Source organism: Notolepis coatsorum (genome assembly GCF_963971535.1).
Source record: "Notolepis coatsorum genome assembly, chromosome: 19".
In the NCBI taxonomy this organism is placed as follows: domain Eukaryota; kingdom Metazoa; phylum Chordata; class Actinopteri; order Aulopiformes; family Paralepididae; genus Notolepis; species Notolepis coatsorum.
In genome coordinates this window covers 1,399,771-1,415,823 of record NC_140183.1, presented here as the reverse complement: position 1 = coordinate 1,415,823, position 16,053 = coordinate 1,399,771, and the positions used below count along the sequence as shown (strand labels likewise).

The 16,053-nt window shown below is 49.2% G+C and overlaps 1 protein-coding gene across 7 annotated transcripts in view; it reads left to right on the top strand.

Annotated features, from left to right (window-relative positions):
• Positions 1-277: 277 nt before the first annotated feature.
• Positions 278-16,053, top strand: part of LOC311246640 (plectin-like) — a gene marked incomplete at its 5' end in the record, with an annotated part of 146,553 nt that continues 130,777 nt past the window's right edge. For all 7 annotated transcript variants that reach the window (XM_084336794.1, XM_084336793.1, XM_084336792.1 and 4 more), the window contains one exon: positions 278-3,530. In XM_084336794.1, the coding sequence (XP_084192920.1) occupies positions 278-3,530 (3,253 nt within the window). The remainder of the gene's footprint in view (positions 3,531-16,053) is intronic.

Genomic DNA, 16,053 nt, shown 5'->3' with positions numbered 1-16,053 from the left:
TGTTTTTCAAGTCTAAGACATTTTTCCAGAGAGCATTTAGCTCTGATTCACGAGAAGCGGAGGAACAACAAGAAGGAGGCAGAGAAGAAGAGTTGACGAGAGACAACAAGAGGATTTATTCATAAATAATATTTTTTATACTAATTAAACCGAGAAGCACGTGGCAGCCGGTCTCGCCACAGGAGCCTTTGAGACCCAGGAGTGAGGTCATCCAGTAACTCCCTCTGTAGTGCAGCGTCGCCGTTAGTCACCCTCTCAGAGACCAACACAGGGCACCATGGTGGCCGGGATGGTGATGCCGCTCAGGGACCTGAGGTCCATCTACGAGCTGCTGTTCAGGGACGGCGTGATGGTGGCCAAGAAGGACAAGAGGCCTCAGACCAAGCACCCAGAGCTGCCGGACATCGGCAACCTGCAGGTGATCCGAGCCATGGGCTCGCTGCTGTCCAAGGGCTACGTGCGGGAGACGTTCGCCTGGAGGCATCACTACTGGTACCTCAACAACGAGGGCATCGTCCACCTGCGCGAATACCTCCGCCTGCCCGCCGAGATCGTGCCCGCCTCCCTGCAGAGGGTCAGGAGGCCCGCCGCCACCTTGGGCCTCGCACAGCGGGCCGCGCACGTCCAGTCCGTCGACGGCCCGACCTCCTACGTGCCCAAGCCGGGGGGCCGGGGTGGGCCCGAGAGGGAGGGCCGCGAGGCGTTGGCCGAGCGTCAGGGCTACCGCCACAGGACGGGGGGGGCCGACGGAGAGGAAGACAGGACCCCCAGGTTCAGGGGTCGTCCTCTGGCCGCAGAGCCGGTCAGACCAAGAGCATCGTGGGAACCGGAGGTCCAGGCGGCTCAGAAAGGGAGGGGCTTCCGCAGCGAGGCGCCGGTGATGGAGAGGCAGGTGACAAGGGTCGCTATGGAAACCGCTGCTTCTTCCGACGTCAGTGTTAGTAAGCCGCCTGTCGGAGCTCCTGAAGTGTACCGGGAGAGGCCTCAGTGGGTCCGGGCTCAGAGGACGACCGCACCACAGGAAGCGCCAGGTCCCTCCAAAGCAGCTCTGCCCCTGGCTGTGGCCGCAGGGATGGCAGCGGTGAACATTTCTGCTGAATCATCTTCCGTCAAACCAGTTAAAGGGAAACCCAAGAGAGCTGAAGAGAAGACTGGTGAAGCGGTCCCCATCATCGAGACAACCGCCCCGACACCTCTCATCATTAAAGAGGTTAAAGAAGTGAAAACTAGGGTGGAAAAGGTGATCGAGAAAGCGGTCATCGCCCCACAAGTGGAGGCTTCGCCTGACGTTAGAATCGATAAAGAGAAGAAGGCCCAGGTGGTCACCACGAATACAGCGGCCGCTCGGGACTCCCCAGCACCTCCAGCCGGGGGCGTCGTCTCACCCCCCCCTGCTCAACGGGTCGAGGGAGAGACGGCGGAGGATGCAAAATCAACCGAGCGGCCGCCGCCTTCCAAAGACGCTGAGGTGAAGGTCTCGAAGGTCGAATCTCCCGTCGTCACGACGACAACAGATGAAGAAAACACTAAGAAAACCACCGTGGTGACCGTCGTTCGGGAGGAGTCTGCCAGCGCCGAGCCACCGCCGGCGGCAGCACCGTCTACCGTGGCACTCTGTGAGGATGAAACTGTGGACACGACGCCCGTGACTCACGAGCCTAACGACACCGGCGCTGTGGCGGAGAAGAGCCCTGCAGCTGAACCTCAAGCAGAGGTAGAAACACCCCAGGAAGCTGCCAACATCTCCCAGGAGATCACCGTAGTCACGGTTCAAACCGCCATCACCACCACCACCACCGCGACTACCCCTGTGCCCCGCGGCCCCCCCGCGAAGAAGGAGGCCGCCGCCGCCGAGACAGAGGGGGTCAAAGAGGAGAAGACCCCCGAGATGGAGATGACGATTCATCTGGTGGAGAATGGCGAGGCGTCGTTAGAGTCTCACGCGGAGCTGCCCGGGGACACTGCCACTAATAAAAAAAGTGTCATTGAAGAAAGCTCTAAATCAAAAAAGAAGAAAAAGAAATCCCAAAGAGAAACAGCAAACGCTCTGATTGGAGCTGCTGATGACAAGGCCCCAAAGGAGCAGAGTATTCCTGAACCCACACCATCAACCGTATCTACCGCCATGACACCTGTGGAAGAAAAGACGCCTGCCGTTAAACAGTCTAATCATGTGGAGTTCAAACAGGAAGCTGTGGACCAGAGCAGTGCACAGGCGGCCTCTCTGCCGCTGGGTCAGCTCCCGTGTGTGGCGCCCCCGGTGGACACTCCGGTCACTGCACGAGTGAAAGAGAAGGTTGAGGAGACCGGTGTTACTAAAACCACACAGGGACCACCACCAGCATACTCCACCGATGAGATCACCACAGACACCGAGTTGACCTCTGTGACCCGCGTGGAGACGGTGAAATCCGAGACGGTGATCACTACTGTCACCCAGGTGCAAACTGTCGAGGAGACAATCAGAGTGGAGCTCGCACAAGAATCCTCCAAACCTGCAATATTATCAAAATCACAAAAACCTGCACTAGAGGCTGCGGTCAAAACCCCGGAGACTATAAACACAGCCGAGGAGGAGGCATCATCTCCAAAGAGAAATAAGAAAGGGAAAGGGAAAAAACAGGTTCCAGTCTCAGCCATTATAGAGCCATTATTATCCACTGAGCTGGGACCGCTGCCCCCGGCGGCTCCCGTTCAGGATAATAACCCTGTCGTCGTAATGACTGACCCTCCTCCAAAGGTGCCTGCCGAAAGAATGTGCCGTGAGGAGGAAGCCATGCCGGCAGCAGCTGTGCTGACTGGGGCCCCGGCAGACAAAGGGGAGGAGGAGCCACCGGTTGCTGCTGCTGAAAAAGAAAAAATCAAGCGGGAGGTCCTCCCGAAACCAAAAACATCCTCCTCTGCTCGGGAAGCACCCGCCTGTGAGTTAGCGTCGGCAGCAGCAGCAGCACCAGCAGAGGCAGCCGCAGTTCAGGCACCAGAGACCAGCCCCCTCCTCGCGGAGCCCCCACCACCGGAGGAGACGCCTCCCCTAGTTGCACAACAACAGACAGACGCTCAGGCAGTGAAGGAGGACACAGAGGAGGAGGAGAGGGAAAAAAGCCTCTTGTTGGTTCACAAGGCCTCAGAGCAGGAGGAAGAGGCAAAGAAGAAGAAGAAGGAGCAGGACACCGAGAAGGACACGCCCTCTGCCGCCCAGCCGCTCCAGCAGCCTCACCTGGTGGACACCTGTACTGAGTCTGTAGCATCGGAAGTTGACGAGGCAGCCATGAGGAAGAAGATCGTGGTGGTCGAGGAGACGATCGAGGTGAGGCATATTGGCAGTCCGCTGGCAGCCGGCGGGGGACTGTCACCCCCTCTGCCCGTGGCGCCCAACTCCTCCGATGAAGAGGACCTTGACCTGGACATCCTGGAGGCACTGGCCATCGAGCGGGCGCTCCTGACCGCCGTGGCACAGGCCTCGCCCGACGAGGAGTGGGACCACTCGCTGGAGGACCCGGACGACAAGGTCTTTCCTAATTTCATAGAAGGTTGGTTTGAGAGCATGACAATTAACCTGTACTTCCTGCCCTGTCCTCTGTGTGTGTGTGTGATGTCATTGGCGTTGCCAGGGTTTCTGCCATCGTTTGACGTGTGGGAGGTCCACACACAGTGGGAGTCGTGAGGATATTGTGCTCAGTATTGTCGTTGTTCTTCTGTCATAAGCTGACGCATATTGTTTATTCATAGTCCTAATGGCCTTTGTGTTATAGTTCTGTATAAGTATTTGACCATGACTTCAATTTCCAACTTTTTTAAATTAGATTATAGTTTTAGTGGCGTTGTGCAGTTACATATTACAGAGCCGCCCAGTCTTACAGGAAGGCTACACACTGTGTGGTGTGGTGTGTTGCTGGAGATGGTTTCTCTTTGGGAATAGTTTCACAGGGATGCTGAAAAGCAGAGAACTCATTTAGATATGTCTGTGAGTTAATCATGTATGTGTTAGTTAGGGGGAGACATAGTGGGGATCAGTGATAGCATCGCAGTCACTCAAACCATGTTATGATTAGATTACGAGACGCTATCAGTTTTCACACAGACAGTATAGAGAAGATAATCAGTTGTGCAAATTGAGAGTCAGCGACATAGCAACATATTGCAGCATAGATATTGAGAAACAATTTGACACTTTTTTCTGTAACTATCTCTCCCCTCGTCGGCGCTTTGACACGCGTTAGGTTAGTGAACCTCAGCTAAGACTTAACACGTCCAAACCCCACTTTTAACAAAAGGGGGGAATTCCATTTGTCTGCGGTAATAAACTGAGCCGTGATGCACCCCTCTCTCTCAGTCACACCAGTGATCTCTGGGGCTGCTATCGCGGTGTGTTCGCCAGATGAGGTGATCCAGGCGTGTACGCGATCCCAACGAGGTGGGGTTGGCGTGAGCTGAGCCAGGGCCTCGCCCGGTCTCTGCGGAGATAGCCCTGCGTGACAGGATCCAGAGGAATGAATGAAAAAATGGGGGAGTGGTGCTTTGCTCCAGTAAGGGCTGTGTTCTTGGCCGGTGCCTTGTGTTCCTGTCCCTCTTGACTGTCACTCTGGGTCAGATAACAACAGCAGGGCCACATGCCGCTCACATGGTTATGCAATGTTTTTCTAAGGATGTGGGGGTTTTGGTTGACAGTGTATTATGTTAGCGTGCCTCCTGCATGCCTCCCTCCTCTCTCCCCCGGCGGCTCGGGTATCAGAAGATATTCGAGAATGTGCCGGAAAAAAAAGCTCTGCCCAGCACACATTCCTGTTGTGGTCGGCTCTGCTGAAGTGAAAGCATGAATCCCAGAGTTTCTCGTCCGCCGCGTTAATAAACACTGCTGATGTGAAATCACCACGCTTGATCACCTGACGCCGATTATTTATTTTGAACTAACGGTGGAAACCGGTTATTTCGCAACTATTGACTGGTTTATTTCACAACTTTCACTAATGAAAGAAAGGCAAAAATTTTTACAGTTATTTGGAAATACTCTCTCGCCCTCGGGGAGAAGATGGAGAACGGTGCACACCATGGGCGTTGTCTGTTGTGGGGCGTGAGTGGGAGAGTGGGAGAGAGAGAGTCAGGAAGTTGGAACAGTTTGCTCATAGTACTGGGTGTGTTTGTTTAGTTCCACACGTGAGACATCGGCATGTCTGGAACCAATTAACAGCCTTGTTCTTATGGTCAATATGTGTTAGTCATGCAGCAAAATAACTCTAATTTGAGGTTGGATAAAATATATACCATTCAAACTAAACAGCAAGAAAGACTTTGTCCTCATCAGCAAGTTGTATCTATCTATCTATCTATCTATCTATCTATCTATCTATCTATCTATCTATCTATCTATCTATCTATCTATCTATCTATCTATCTATCTATCTATCTATCTATCTATCTATCTATCTATCTATCTATCTATCTACCTACCTACCTACCTACCTACCTACCTACCTACCTACCTACCTACCTACCTACCTACCTACCGACTGTACACAATGAAGGGTTAAAGCAGGCTTGCTTACTTGTACTTTATTCACCGTTGTTATAATTACAGAAGCTTGGTTACACCACAAGTGAACCCTCGGTGTCACCTCTAAAAGAGTCCTACGTGCAACAGCACTTAAATAGAACAATCCTATTGTTACACTACCTACCTACCTACCTACCTACCCTACCAACCTATCTATCGTTCTTCAGCACAATACTGTCCTCCAGTATGCATATTTGAAATGTAAGCTGTGCTAAGCTTTAATGAGATACTTGAGTGTCAAGAAGGTATTTCACAAAGGAAGCTGTCACCGGATGGTTGAACCGCTTGAACCCAGACAGCAGTGCCACCTCAGGAAGACTTGACCACAATGTTTGCCAACTCACTGCCGACCTCTACTGTTCATCGTCAGGTATTACGGTTCTACTGCCATCTGCTGAGGTTCCTCGGTTGGCACAGAGTGTTTCACATCGCATGGTGTGAAGACGGCTCCGCCTCCTCTTTGGCCAATCACATAGTTGAGAAGTTTGACTGTGCAATGTTTGTCAATCAATGTAAAAGAAAATATAGAAATGTCCCCCAGATTGTGAGGCAGTTGTGATGACTAATTTTAGACTTGGCCACGTGGCATCTCTAGAGAGACTCCTGGTCTGTGTGGTATTCACGGTGTCTCTAGAGAGACTCCTGGTCTGGGTGGTATTCACGGTGTCTCTAGAGAGACTCCTGGTCTGGGTGGTATTCACGGTGTCTCTAGAGAGACTCCTGGTCTGGGTGGTATTCACGGTGTCTCTAGAGAGACTCCTGGTCTGTGTGGTATTCACGGTGTCTCTAGAGAGACTCCTGGTCTGGGTGGTATTCACGGTATGCCGTCTAATTGAATAGCTGTCGGCAGAACCGGTCCCTCCCAGAGATAGGAGTTGAGTGAGGTATGTCTCCTCCCGTCCCGTCCCGGTCTTCCCCTCGGAGGCATTAGGGAGAGAGAGGTTGGCACTGGCTCCCTGGTAGCTCTGACTCCTAGGCGGCACGGTGGTGTAGTGGTTAACACTGTCTCCCCCTAGTGGCACGGTGGTGTAGTGGTTAACACTGTCGCCTCACAGCAAGAAGGTCCAGGGTTCGATTCCCGCTTGGGGACCAGGTTTCCATGATGCCAGGTACTCAGGTGGGGTATCTCCCAGGCCTTTCTGTGTGGAGTTTGCATGTTCTCTCCCCCTCTGCGCTCGCAAGGGTTTCCCCCCCGATAAGATAAACCCAATGGAAAAACATGCACAACAACAGATCGCTAACGCTGTGTCGTCCTTGACGAGGACGGACAGGAGCACTTGGATTGGTCCCCGGGGCGCGGCTCACGTCGACGCCCTATCTGCTCCCGGCTGCCCTTGGGGGGAAAGGTCGACGGGATGGGGAAAAGTGCAGAGAGACATTTCATCTGCGACTCAGTGCATGTGTGTGTGTGTGTGTTCCTGTGGGTCGCCCATCTCGCGTGTGTGTGTGTGTTAAACTGCATGACAGATAAAGACTTCTAGTCTAACCAATTATCACAGAAACACTGCTTTAAAGCCTTCAAAACAAAGAACTGATTCCTGATTCCAAGAAGGGGTGACGGTAGCTCAGGAGGGAGAGCAGGTCATCTGGTAACCGGAAGGTTCCCGGTTCCATTCCCGCTCCTCCCGGGCAGCGTGTCAAAGTGCCCTTGAGCGAGACACTTAACTCCTAACTGCTCCCGATGAGCAGGTCGGCGCCTCGCACGGTGGCATGCCGTCGGCATGTGAATGTGTGCGTGAATGGGTGAATGCGAGGCAATTCGTGAAGCCCTTTGGATAAAAGCGCTACATAAAATGCACTCCATTTACCATTTACCGAGAAGACACTCAACACATTGTCTATGACATTTGTAGTCGCAGATGAATGAATGGTGCTGTGTAAACTCCAGACAAGCGAGAGAGCGCCTCGAGTGGCATTTAGAATCTGTCCGCCCTGCTTGGCACCAGTGGGCTATTGCCCCCCGAGCTATGTTTCCAGACATGTCATTTAGCTCCCGCTCGGTGTACATTTGTGTAATTCATAAAATGGTCTGCGTTCCGGCTCTTGACCCCTATCATTATAACGGCCACATGGTTGCGGTGTGTTGCGTGACTCACCGTCTCATATCTTAGAGGCTAAATTATGAGCCTGACCTTTCTGATGTGAAAGAGTAGGAAAGGTCTGAACAGTGTTGGCGCTCATGCCCGTCTATCAATAGCCCTGTGTTGTGGCTTGGCAGATAGGTGCTGGAGCCGCTCCACGGAACCGGTCCGATCTGGCCTCTCTGTTGTGGTCAAAACAAACGTTAACGAGCTAAGCTACCGCTCTGCCCCCCTGCAGTATCCCTTACCGCCGACTCCCACCTGTGAGGTCACGTCTTATATATCAAGTGATGGAGGAACAGACCGGCCCGTACTTGAGAAATCATAGCTCAGAAGCAAGTGTGTGATTGAGTGGTGACAAAGTATAGTGTTTACAACTATTGCGTTGCTCTCCCGCTGGATGTACTGAGTAGCCAAAATATAATCCCCTCCCAGGAGCTAGTTGTCGCTTTACCATATCCTCCAAAGCTGGAGTGGCAGTTGGCAGTTTGAACTGCCCTGTTGGCCTAACGCGGAGGAAAGAAAGCTGCTGGAATCGTCTTTAATTAACCTGCGCCCCCAAAATTGGCTATTTTTGTTTTGGTTTTTGAGGACTGCATACTTTTTTGCAAACCAAAACAACATACTTTATACTTATAGCACATGCATGCGCCTGGTCTCTTTTGAAAGATGATATTCTGGAGTTTCTGATTCCAGAAAGGGAATTCACTTTTTGTGCTAATGAAATAGAGTAACATAGGTCTGAACTTGAGTTGTAGAAAAACTTGTTACTGAAGTTTTTCTGTAGTAGTTAGTAGTCCAGAGGTAGCATTTCCCCAGAAGGTGGTATGGCTTAAAAGAGAGATCCATAGTCTGAAGCCTTATGTAGTACAGGTCCAAATTTCATAAATATCCATTCAGAAATGAGTGTTTATGAGTGATTTTGGTAAACTGTGTACAAAAGAAAAACAAAATTTTCTCATTTGGCTGTTTTTCTTTTCCTGTTTTTGCTCGTTAGTTTTTTACCTAGATCCCTGGTTCATACATCCCCAGATCGGGTATCATTGGAAAGCCACACTCATTGGCTACAACCCTCCACAATCATTTTCCAGATCGCCAGATGATTGACGGAACTAGAGCCCCAAGAGTCTGGAGTGGTATTTTGCGCAATACCGTGTACTTTGCACAAGCCTCAAATACTGGCATGTAACTCGAGAACCGCTGAACGGATTTTGTTGCAACAAATAAGCCTTCAATTCGATATATATATTGTATTACAAAATACAGTATGCACACCCGAGCCACTAGTGGTCGCCAAAGTGCCGGTGGGCAAATTGTCCTAAAAAGGGCCCACATGTTAAGAGGATTTACAGTGTAATGCGGCTTTAATGAGTGCAGGCTGAGAGATCTTCTGCAGCTATAGAGGAACTGTAGTCAAAACTCTGGATACAAACCTAGAAAAATGTATAACATGTGTCTCATATTAAGAATTTGGCTGGGATAGTAATTTCTCGTTGTACATGTTCGATGTTGGTGTTTTATCCACATATCAAAGAGGCCTTGTGGTTAACTCATTCGGCGCCAGCTTTTAGACGGAGCCCGTCATAGCAAGGCCACGCTTTAAAAGATAGGAGTGCGTCACCTTGTTTGTAGAGCTATAACTATATTCTATATTATAGCTGTGGATACAATACTATCTATCGTTCAATATGTGAGAAAGAATATATTTTTCCATCCATACGTTGCCATGTTATACCGTGGTGAATATAAGTATGGTTTTAGAGCGGTCTAGGGTAATTCCCGAAATGCTGAGTTATAGCCTTATACGTCAATTCCACTATAGACGTTGCCGTTTCTTGCCTGTACACGCTGTTATTCCGAAATCAAATCTATATCATAGGTATTATGTTCCATCATGAATGCATGAAAGGAGGGGGTCGTTTCTGATTATTTGATTGGCAGTACCGGCATTCGTATTGAACACTAAACACACGCTTATCAGCCCGATCGGTATGAAAGCATTGCAGGATCAAGCTCAAATTTACGTCAGACTGTTCTTGCCTGTGATCTGGAGTATTCCAAAAAATAATATTCCAATTGTTTGATCGCCATCTGGTACATCCAATGTCCATTTGGTCCACGGCATAACCCACCACAACATATGGATCTGGGATATTTGATGCGCTTCAATGGAACCGGGAGAACCGCTCCAATCGCCCAACAAGGAAACATGAAACCGGAGACATTTGGCCGTTACACAGGCCAAGATACAAGGTTACAAAGGGTGCTCAATACCGCCGTCTAGCTGGACGCGGCTGGTATTACACTTTGGCGACCTCAGACTCATTCCCTATGGTAACACCAAGGTCCCTGGATGAATAATGAATACAAATATCGAATAAAGGAATAAACAACCAAAACCAGAGAAATCTCGGGTCTGGCGTCAAACCGCTGGCGAGTTAACCCGACTTATTATCGGGTTTGGCCTCCATTGAGTTAAAGGAGTTGACCATGCCAGTGTGTTGGAGGTTTTGGTTTTGTGAGATTTGTGAAGCGTCTACACACAGACACACACACACACACACACACCCACACACACACACACACACACACACACACACACACACACACACACACACACACACACACACACACACACACACACACACAGACACACCAACCCACATAAACACACACACAGACACGACAATCCACACACACCCACCCACACACATACACACACACACACACACGCACACACACACACACACACACACACACACACACACACACACACACACACACGCACATGCACACACACACACACACACACACACACAGACAGACACACCAACCCACACACCAACCCACACACACACACACACCAACCCACACACACACACACACACACACACACACACCTACATACACACACACACACACACACACACACACACACACACACACACACACACACACACACACACACACGCACACACACACACACACACACACACACACACACACACACACACACACACACACACACACACGCACACACACACACAGATCAAAAACACACTAACCCTCCCACTGACATACCTTCCATGCAGCATACAGCATGTTATAGATTCTATAGTGTGCCAGGGCGTCTGGGTAGTGTACTGTAGAGGTCTAACCACTCGTCTGCCACCGCAGAGACCCGGGTTCAGTTCGAAAAGTGTCCTTGAGCAAAAGCACCATATAGATTCAAGATTCAAGATTGTTTATTGTCATATGCACAGTTAAAACGACAGTTTGCCATACAATGAAAATCTTACTTTGCCTAGTCCACCCTTCACAAAAAATCACACAGTACTTAACTTAAACATATTTAAATACAAGCGAGTGCTAGAAAATAAGATAAAATAGATAAAAATATATATACAATACAACAAGGCACAGTGAGTTACATTGCACGTTCCGTGGAGGTGACAGTGGGTCATAGCAGCAGTTAAAAGTGTCTTTAGTGAGTTCATAGTTCATAGTAGAAGGTGTGTGTGGAGGGGGGGGGGGGGCTAGGCATTCAAGAGTCTGATGGCCTGTGGGTAGAAACTGTTTGTCACTCTCGTGGTTCTGGCTTTCAGACTCCTGTATCGCCTGCCTCATGGCAGGAGGTTGAAGAGTCTGTGTTGGGGGTGTGCACTGTCCGATGGCTTCTCAGTTACAGTGGGTGACAATATTGTCACAAGGAAAGACGAAATTACCTACCTGGGTTCCATCCTAGAGGCAAATCTTTCCTGTGACAAAATGGCATCCAATGTAATAAAAAAAAGTCAACCAACGAACTAGATTCCTGTACCGGATCTCCTCTCTGGTAAACAAGAATACCCTGAAGACTCTGGCAGGAGCACTCATTCAAGGGTACTATGACTATGCGTGCACCTCATGGTACCAAAGCACCTCAAAGGCGCTTAAAACAAAATTACAAACATCACAAAACAAACTGGTCAGACTACTACTTGACCTGAACCCCAGAACCCACCTCACCCCTGCCCACTTTGACAACCTAGGATGGCTTAGAGTAGACGACAGAGTACAGCAACTTGCAATGGGCCTGGTCTACAAGATACACTATACGACCGGGGTGCCCATGTACATGTCAAAATACTTCCCAAAGGTCAGTGAATACCACAACCACTACACCAGAGGAAGCTCAACAAATCATGTGTCTAATCTGCCCGTCGCTTATCAAAGACTCATTTTCCAGTCAACATTGTCAAAGCAGATTGTTTTTTTATCGGTTCATTTCCGTTTTCTAGCATTTTGAAAAGCACTCGATTTCACGGAAAAAAAGAAGACATTCTATGATAATCGCCCTTTACTGGAATATTCTAGAACGCTGTAATTTTTCGGCCTATTTATGAATCGTTTTAAAATAAACGCTAGATTATCGATAGTATATTGTGTGCGCATGCACGCTCGTGCCGCGTGTTGAAAATCGATTCTCCTAGTTACTGACCGTTCGCACAGTGAAACAGCCATATCACGTAATCACATAAAAGCTTATATCTCCGTGAAAACGGATCTGATTATCCTAAGCCTGGTAACACAGATTCCTTACCTGAGATCAGATGGTATCCAAATGGATTATTCCAATTCCTGATCGCCATTCGAAAAAATCGATCATTTTATTGATCCACAGAGTATAGTGTAAAAACACATAATCCCCGCTGCTCTGAAGCTCCAGAGTGAAACTGATCGACGCCGGCTGCATGAGTGAGAAGTAAAACGTGGATTCCGGGTTTTTTTTTCCTCATTCATTTTCATTGAGTTCAATCCAAAAGGGTGAATTACCATCTGGGAGACGATAGGGGGCGCTTTTTTCCACATCTGAGCGCCTGGAGTGGTTGATTTTCCAACGGTAGACTTGGTTGATGAAATATGATTCCAGATCGCTAATAAAAAAAAAAAAGAGAAAATACGAGAGAGAATTCTCGTGATGGGCCTTCAACCAGCGGGGGGGTAAACCCAGGAAAACTCGTGATGGGCAGTCAAAGTGTTAATGATGTTGTGTGCTCTCCTGGTGGCCCTGGCAGAGTAAATGTCCTGCAGTGAGGGGAAGGCTGCTCCAGAGATGTACTTAGCAGTTTTAATCACTCGCTGGAGTGCCTTCCTCTCCTTAGCAGTGCAGTTTCCACACCAGACCGTGATTGAGCTGGTATAAGGACACTCTCAACCGTACTTCCATAGAAGTTGCTGAGAATCTTGGGTGGCGTGCCAAATTTTCTCAGCCTTCTTAGGAAGTACAGTCGTTGGTGGGATTTTTTTATTATCTGTTGGGTGTTGTGAGCCCAGGTGAGGTCCTCGCTGATGTGGATACCGAGGAATTTAAAGGTTTTAACCCTATCCACCTCCGTCTCACCTATTTACAGAGGTGTGTGCTGTACACTCCTCCATATAAATGCAGTCCATGTGCCATTATAATGACCAAGATCGGGAGGAAATGGGAGAGAAAAAGGATTCTATAGCGTGTGTATTTAGACAAAAACCAACACACAGAGGCTGAATTGCCTCCAGGTTTCATCATCTCCTTGTGTAAGTGTAAAGATAAACACTTAGCAAACACCTTGTTTCGCATGTAGAGCGTACCCTATGTTCTGTAGGGTGTATTTATTTTAACTGGAAAAGTTCACACAAGTGTTCGGCCTTCAGGAAAAACCGCCCCCCATGCTGTGTGTTTTCTCAGGAGTGGCTTCGCTGTCTACTCGTTCATAATGGATGATTAACAGGAGGGGAGTGCATCTGTCCCACGATGGGGATGGTTGTCAGTAGCCTATAGATGAGGTGTATGTCGTCTCTAACTGACCTAAGAGGCTATAGGCGCTCGGACATTCTTGGAATGCGGGAGTTCACGAGGACACGAGGTGCGTATGTCAATGGAGGATGTACATCTGAGCTTCTCCCTCTCCACACGGTGTCATAGTATAGCTACCTTCGTATCCCATGGCATCCCACATTCATATACCTCATAAAACCAAGACCCGTATATCGCAAACCTTCCCAGATTTAGGAGTGTCTGGGATCTGGGATCAGCGAGCAGGACTTACACGTACTGTATGTGTCTTTTAAGTATTAAGACAGACTGAAGAGGGGGAAACTTTGAGAGGCTTTGTGAATGTGGACTATGGAGAATAGAGGGCCCCGGATCTCTCTCGTTGAGGGGAGTGGAGTTACTGTTAACAGTGATGTAGATATGGAACATCTTGTCAACACTGCATTACACAATGCCATATGCACAAGTTAAAAGACGCTATATTTAGAGGATGTTTGTGCATCGCAGGAGTCCCGAAGGCAACAGGGGGATTAACGTTAAGGGACCACCAGGATCTCAGACCATGATAAACACTCCAGCCACGTGGGCCTAAAGACATCACTGTGGCATGATGTAGGCAGTTAAATTCGGCAAGCTATGTCATATACCGGTATACCTAATTAAAAATCGGAGTTGTTTTGATCCACAGTCAGCTTCTGTTTCAATCCATACAGGTCCATTGCCAGCGGGTTTCGTCCCTAACGACGCAAACTATATCCTATTCACCGCATCTCATAAAAACGAGAGAGTTATGCGCTGTTTGGCATCGATGCTGCTCGCTCGCTGTAATAGAGTTATGATGAGAGTCTCTAGTATATATGCTGACAGTATTACCGCTGGTCCCAGATGATTCCTCGCTCTAGCATCATGTTGATCATGTTCTGCCCCGACTGCCTTGGTCATCATAATTGGCTCTTTCTAGGCCAGACGTGTGACCTGTGTTTTTAAAAGATATGGACGGTGTAATTGTATTGTTTTCTTATTGTCAACATACTAGTCTACGAGAAGACCGAGACCACCAAGTACCGTCCGTCCGTCCGGCCAACACAAGATTATAGCTCATATCCAGAAATCAAAACTCCTTTGTTGTCCAAAAACCGTTAAAAACGAGTCACAGAGCCGCACCGTTTGCTCTGGTCAGTATGATTCATCGCTGCGGTGAACGCAGGCATCGTAGTGTTCCCCCCCAGAACTACTTTATGAAGTGACAACGACGGCTTGGAGTCTGAACCGTCCGGAACCATACTGTCAGTGAGGAATGATACTGACCGAAGCAAACGGTACGGCTCAGTGACAGCAATGGAGCCCTGTGTGACTTCTGGATACAAGCTATACTCTGGTGTCGGCTGGACAGACCTTACCTGTAAGTAGAAGACACACATTGGTGGTTTTGATCTCTTCATAGAGGCTATGTTGACGATAAGAAAAGAAAATACAATTACACCGCGGTTAATTAACCTTTAATCTCGTAGAATAAACACGTCATCATCATCATCATCATCATCATCATCATCATCATCATCATCATCATCATCATCAAAGAGCTAACCGCAGCCAAGCGGCCGCCCAAGTGGTTCCATCAGTTTCTAACTGTGACACTGTGATCATCTGTGTCTGCAGGGTATTTATAACCTTTCGGTCACAGCCCCCTCCTCAGCCCAGCCCCCCTCAGCCGCTCGCCCATGCCCCCTCCCAGACAGACACAGCCTCAACATGCTCCCCCCCCCCCCCCATTGTGCGCCCACCCTCCCCGCCCAGCAGGCTGACAAGTAGGAGCAGCAGGCATGAGCTGTCAGACTGTGAGGAAGGGGCAGAACCAGGCTAGCAGAGACCAAACAAACACCAGCCTTCTCCTCTCCCCGTCATTCCCCCTCTCTCTCTCTCTCTCTCTCTCTCTCTCTCTCTATCTCTCTCCGTCTTCCTCTACCTCTCCGTCTCGGCCCGTCTCGTAGATGAAGATCATACCCGGTAGGTGTATGACTGCTATGGTCTGTCTGTCTGTCTTTCTGTGTGTGTGTGTGTGTGTGTGTGTCTGTGTGTGTCTGTGTGTGTCTTTGTATCTCTTGCCTGTCCGTCTGTCGGTGTGCTTCTGCCAAACACAGTGTGTGATGTGTTGCTGTGTTGCGGAGCGGTGTGCATACACACACACACACACACACACACACACACACACACACACACACACACACACGCACACACACACACACACACACACACGCACACACACACACACACACACACACACAAACACTTTCTCTCGCGGTCAGTAAACCGCAACCTTCAGCTACCGGAGGAGTGTACGACGACGGATCCTATTCCATTTTTAAACCTGTTTGCACTCGGCCTGACACTTGAACTACCAATCGTGTTGGCTGCTGATTTTGTGTTTCTTGTTTACTTGAATCCGTGTGGGGGGGGGGGGGGGGGGGGGGGGGGGGGGCTGTCGCTATGGAAACCTCCCAAGCTGTAGGAAGTAGGCTGGTCTTTCTAATATCTGATGGGGCCATGTTCATACACAAGCATTGGGGGATTGACTTACTGACTTGTATTTGAAACCACCCTTTCTGTGTGTGTGTGTGTGTGTGTGT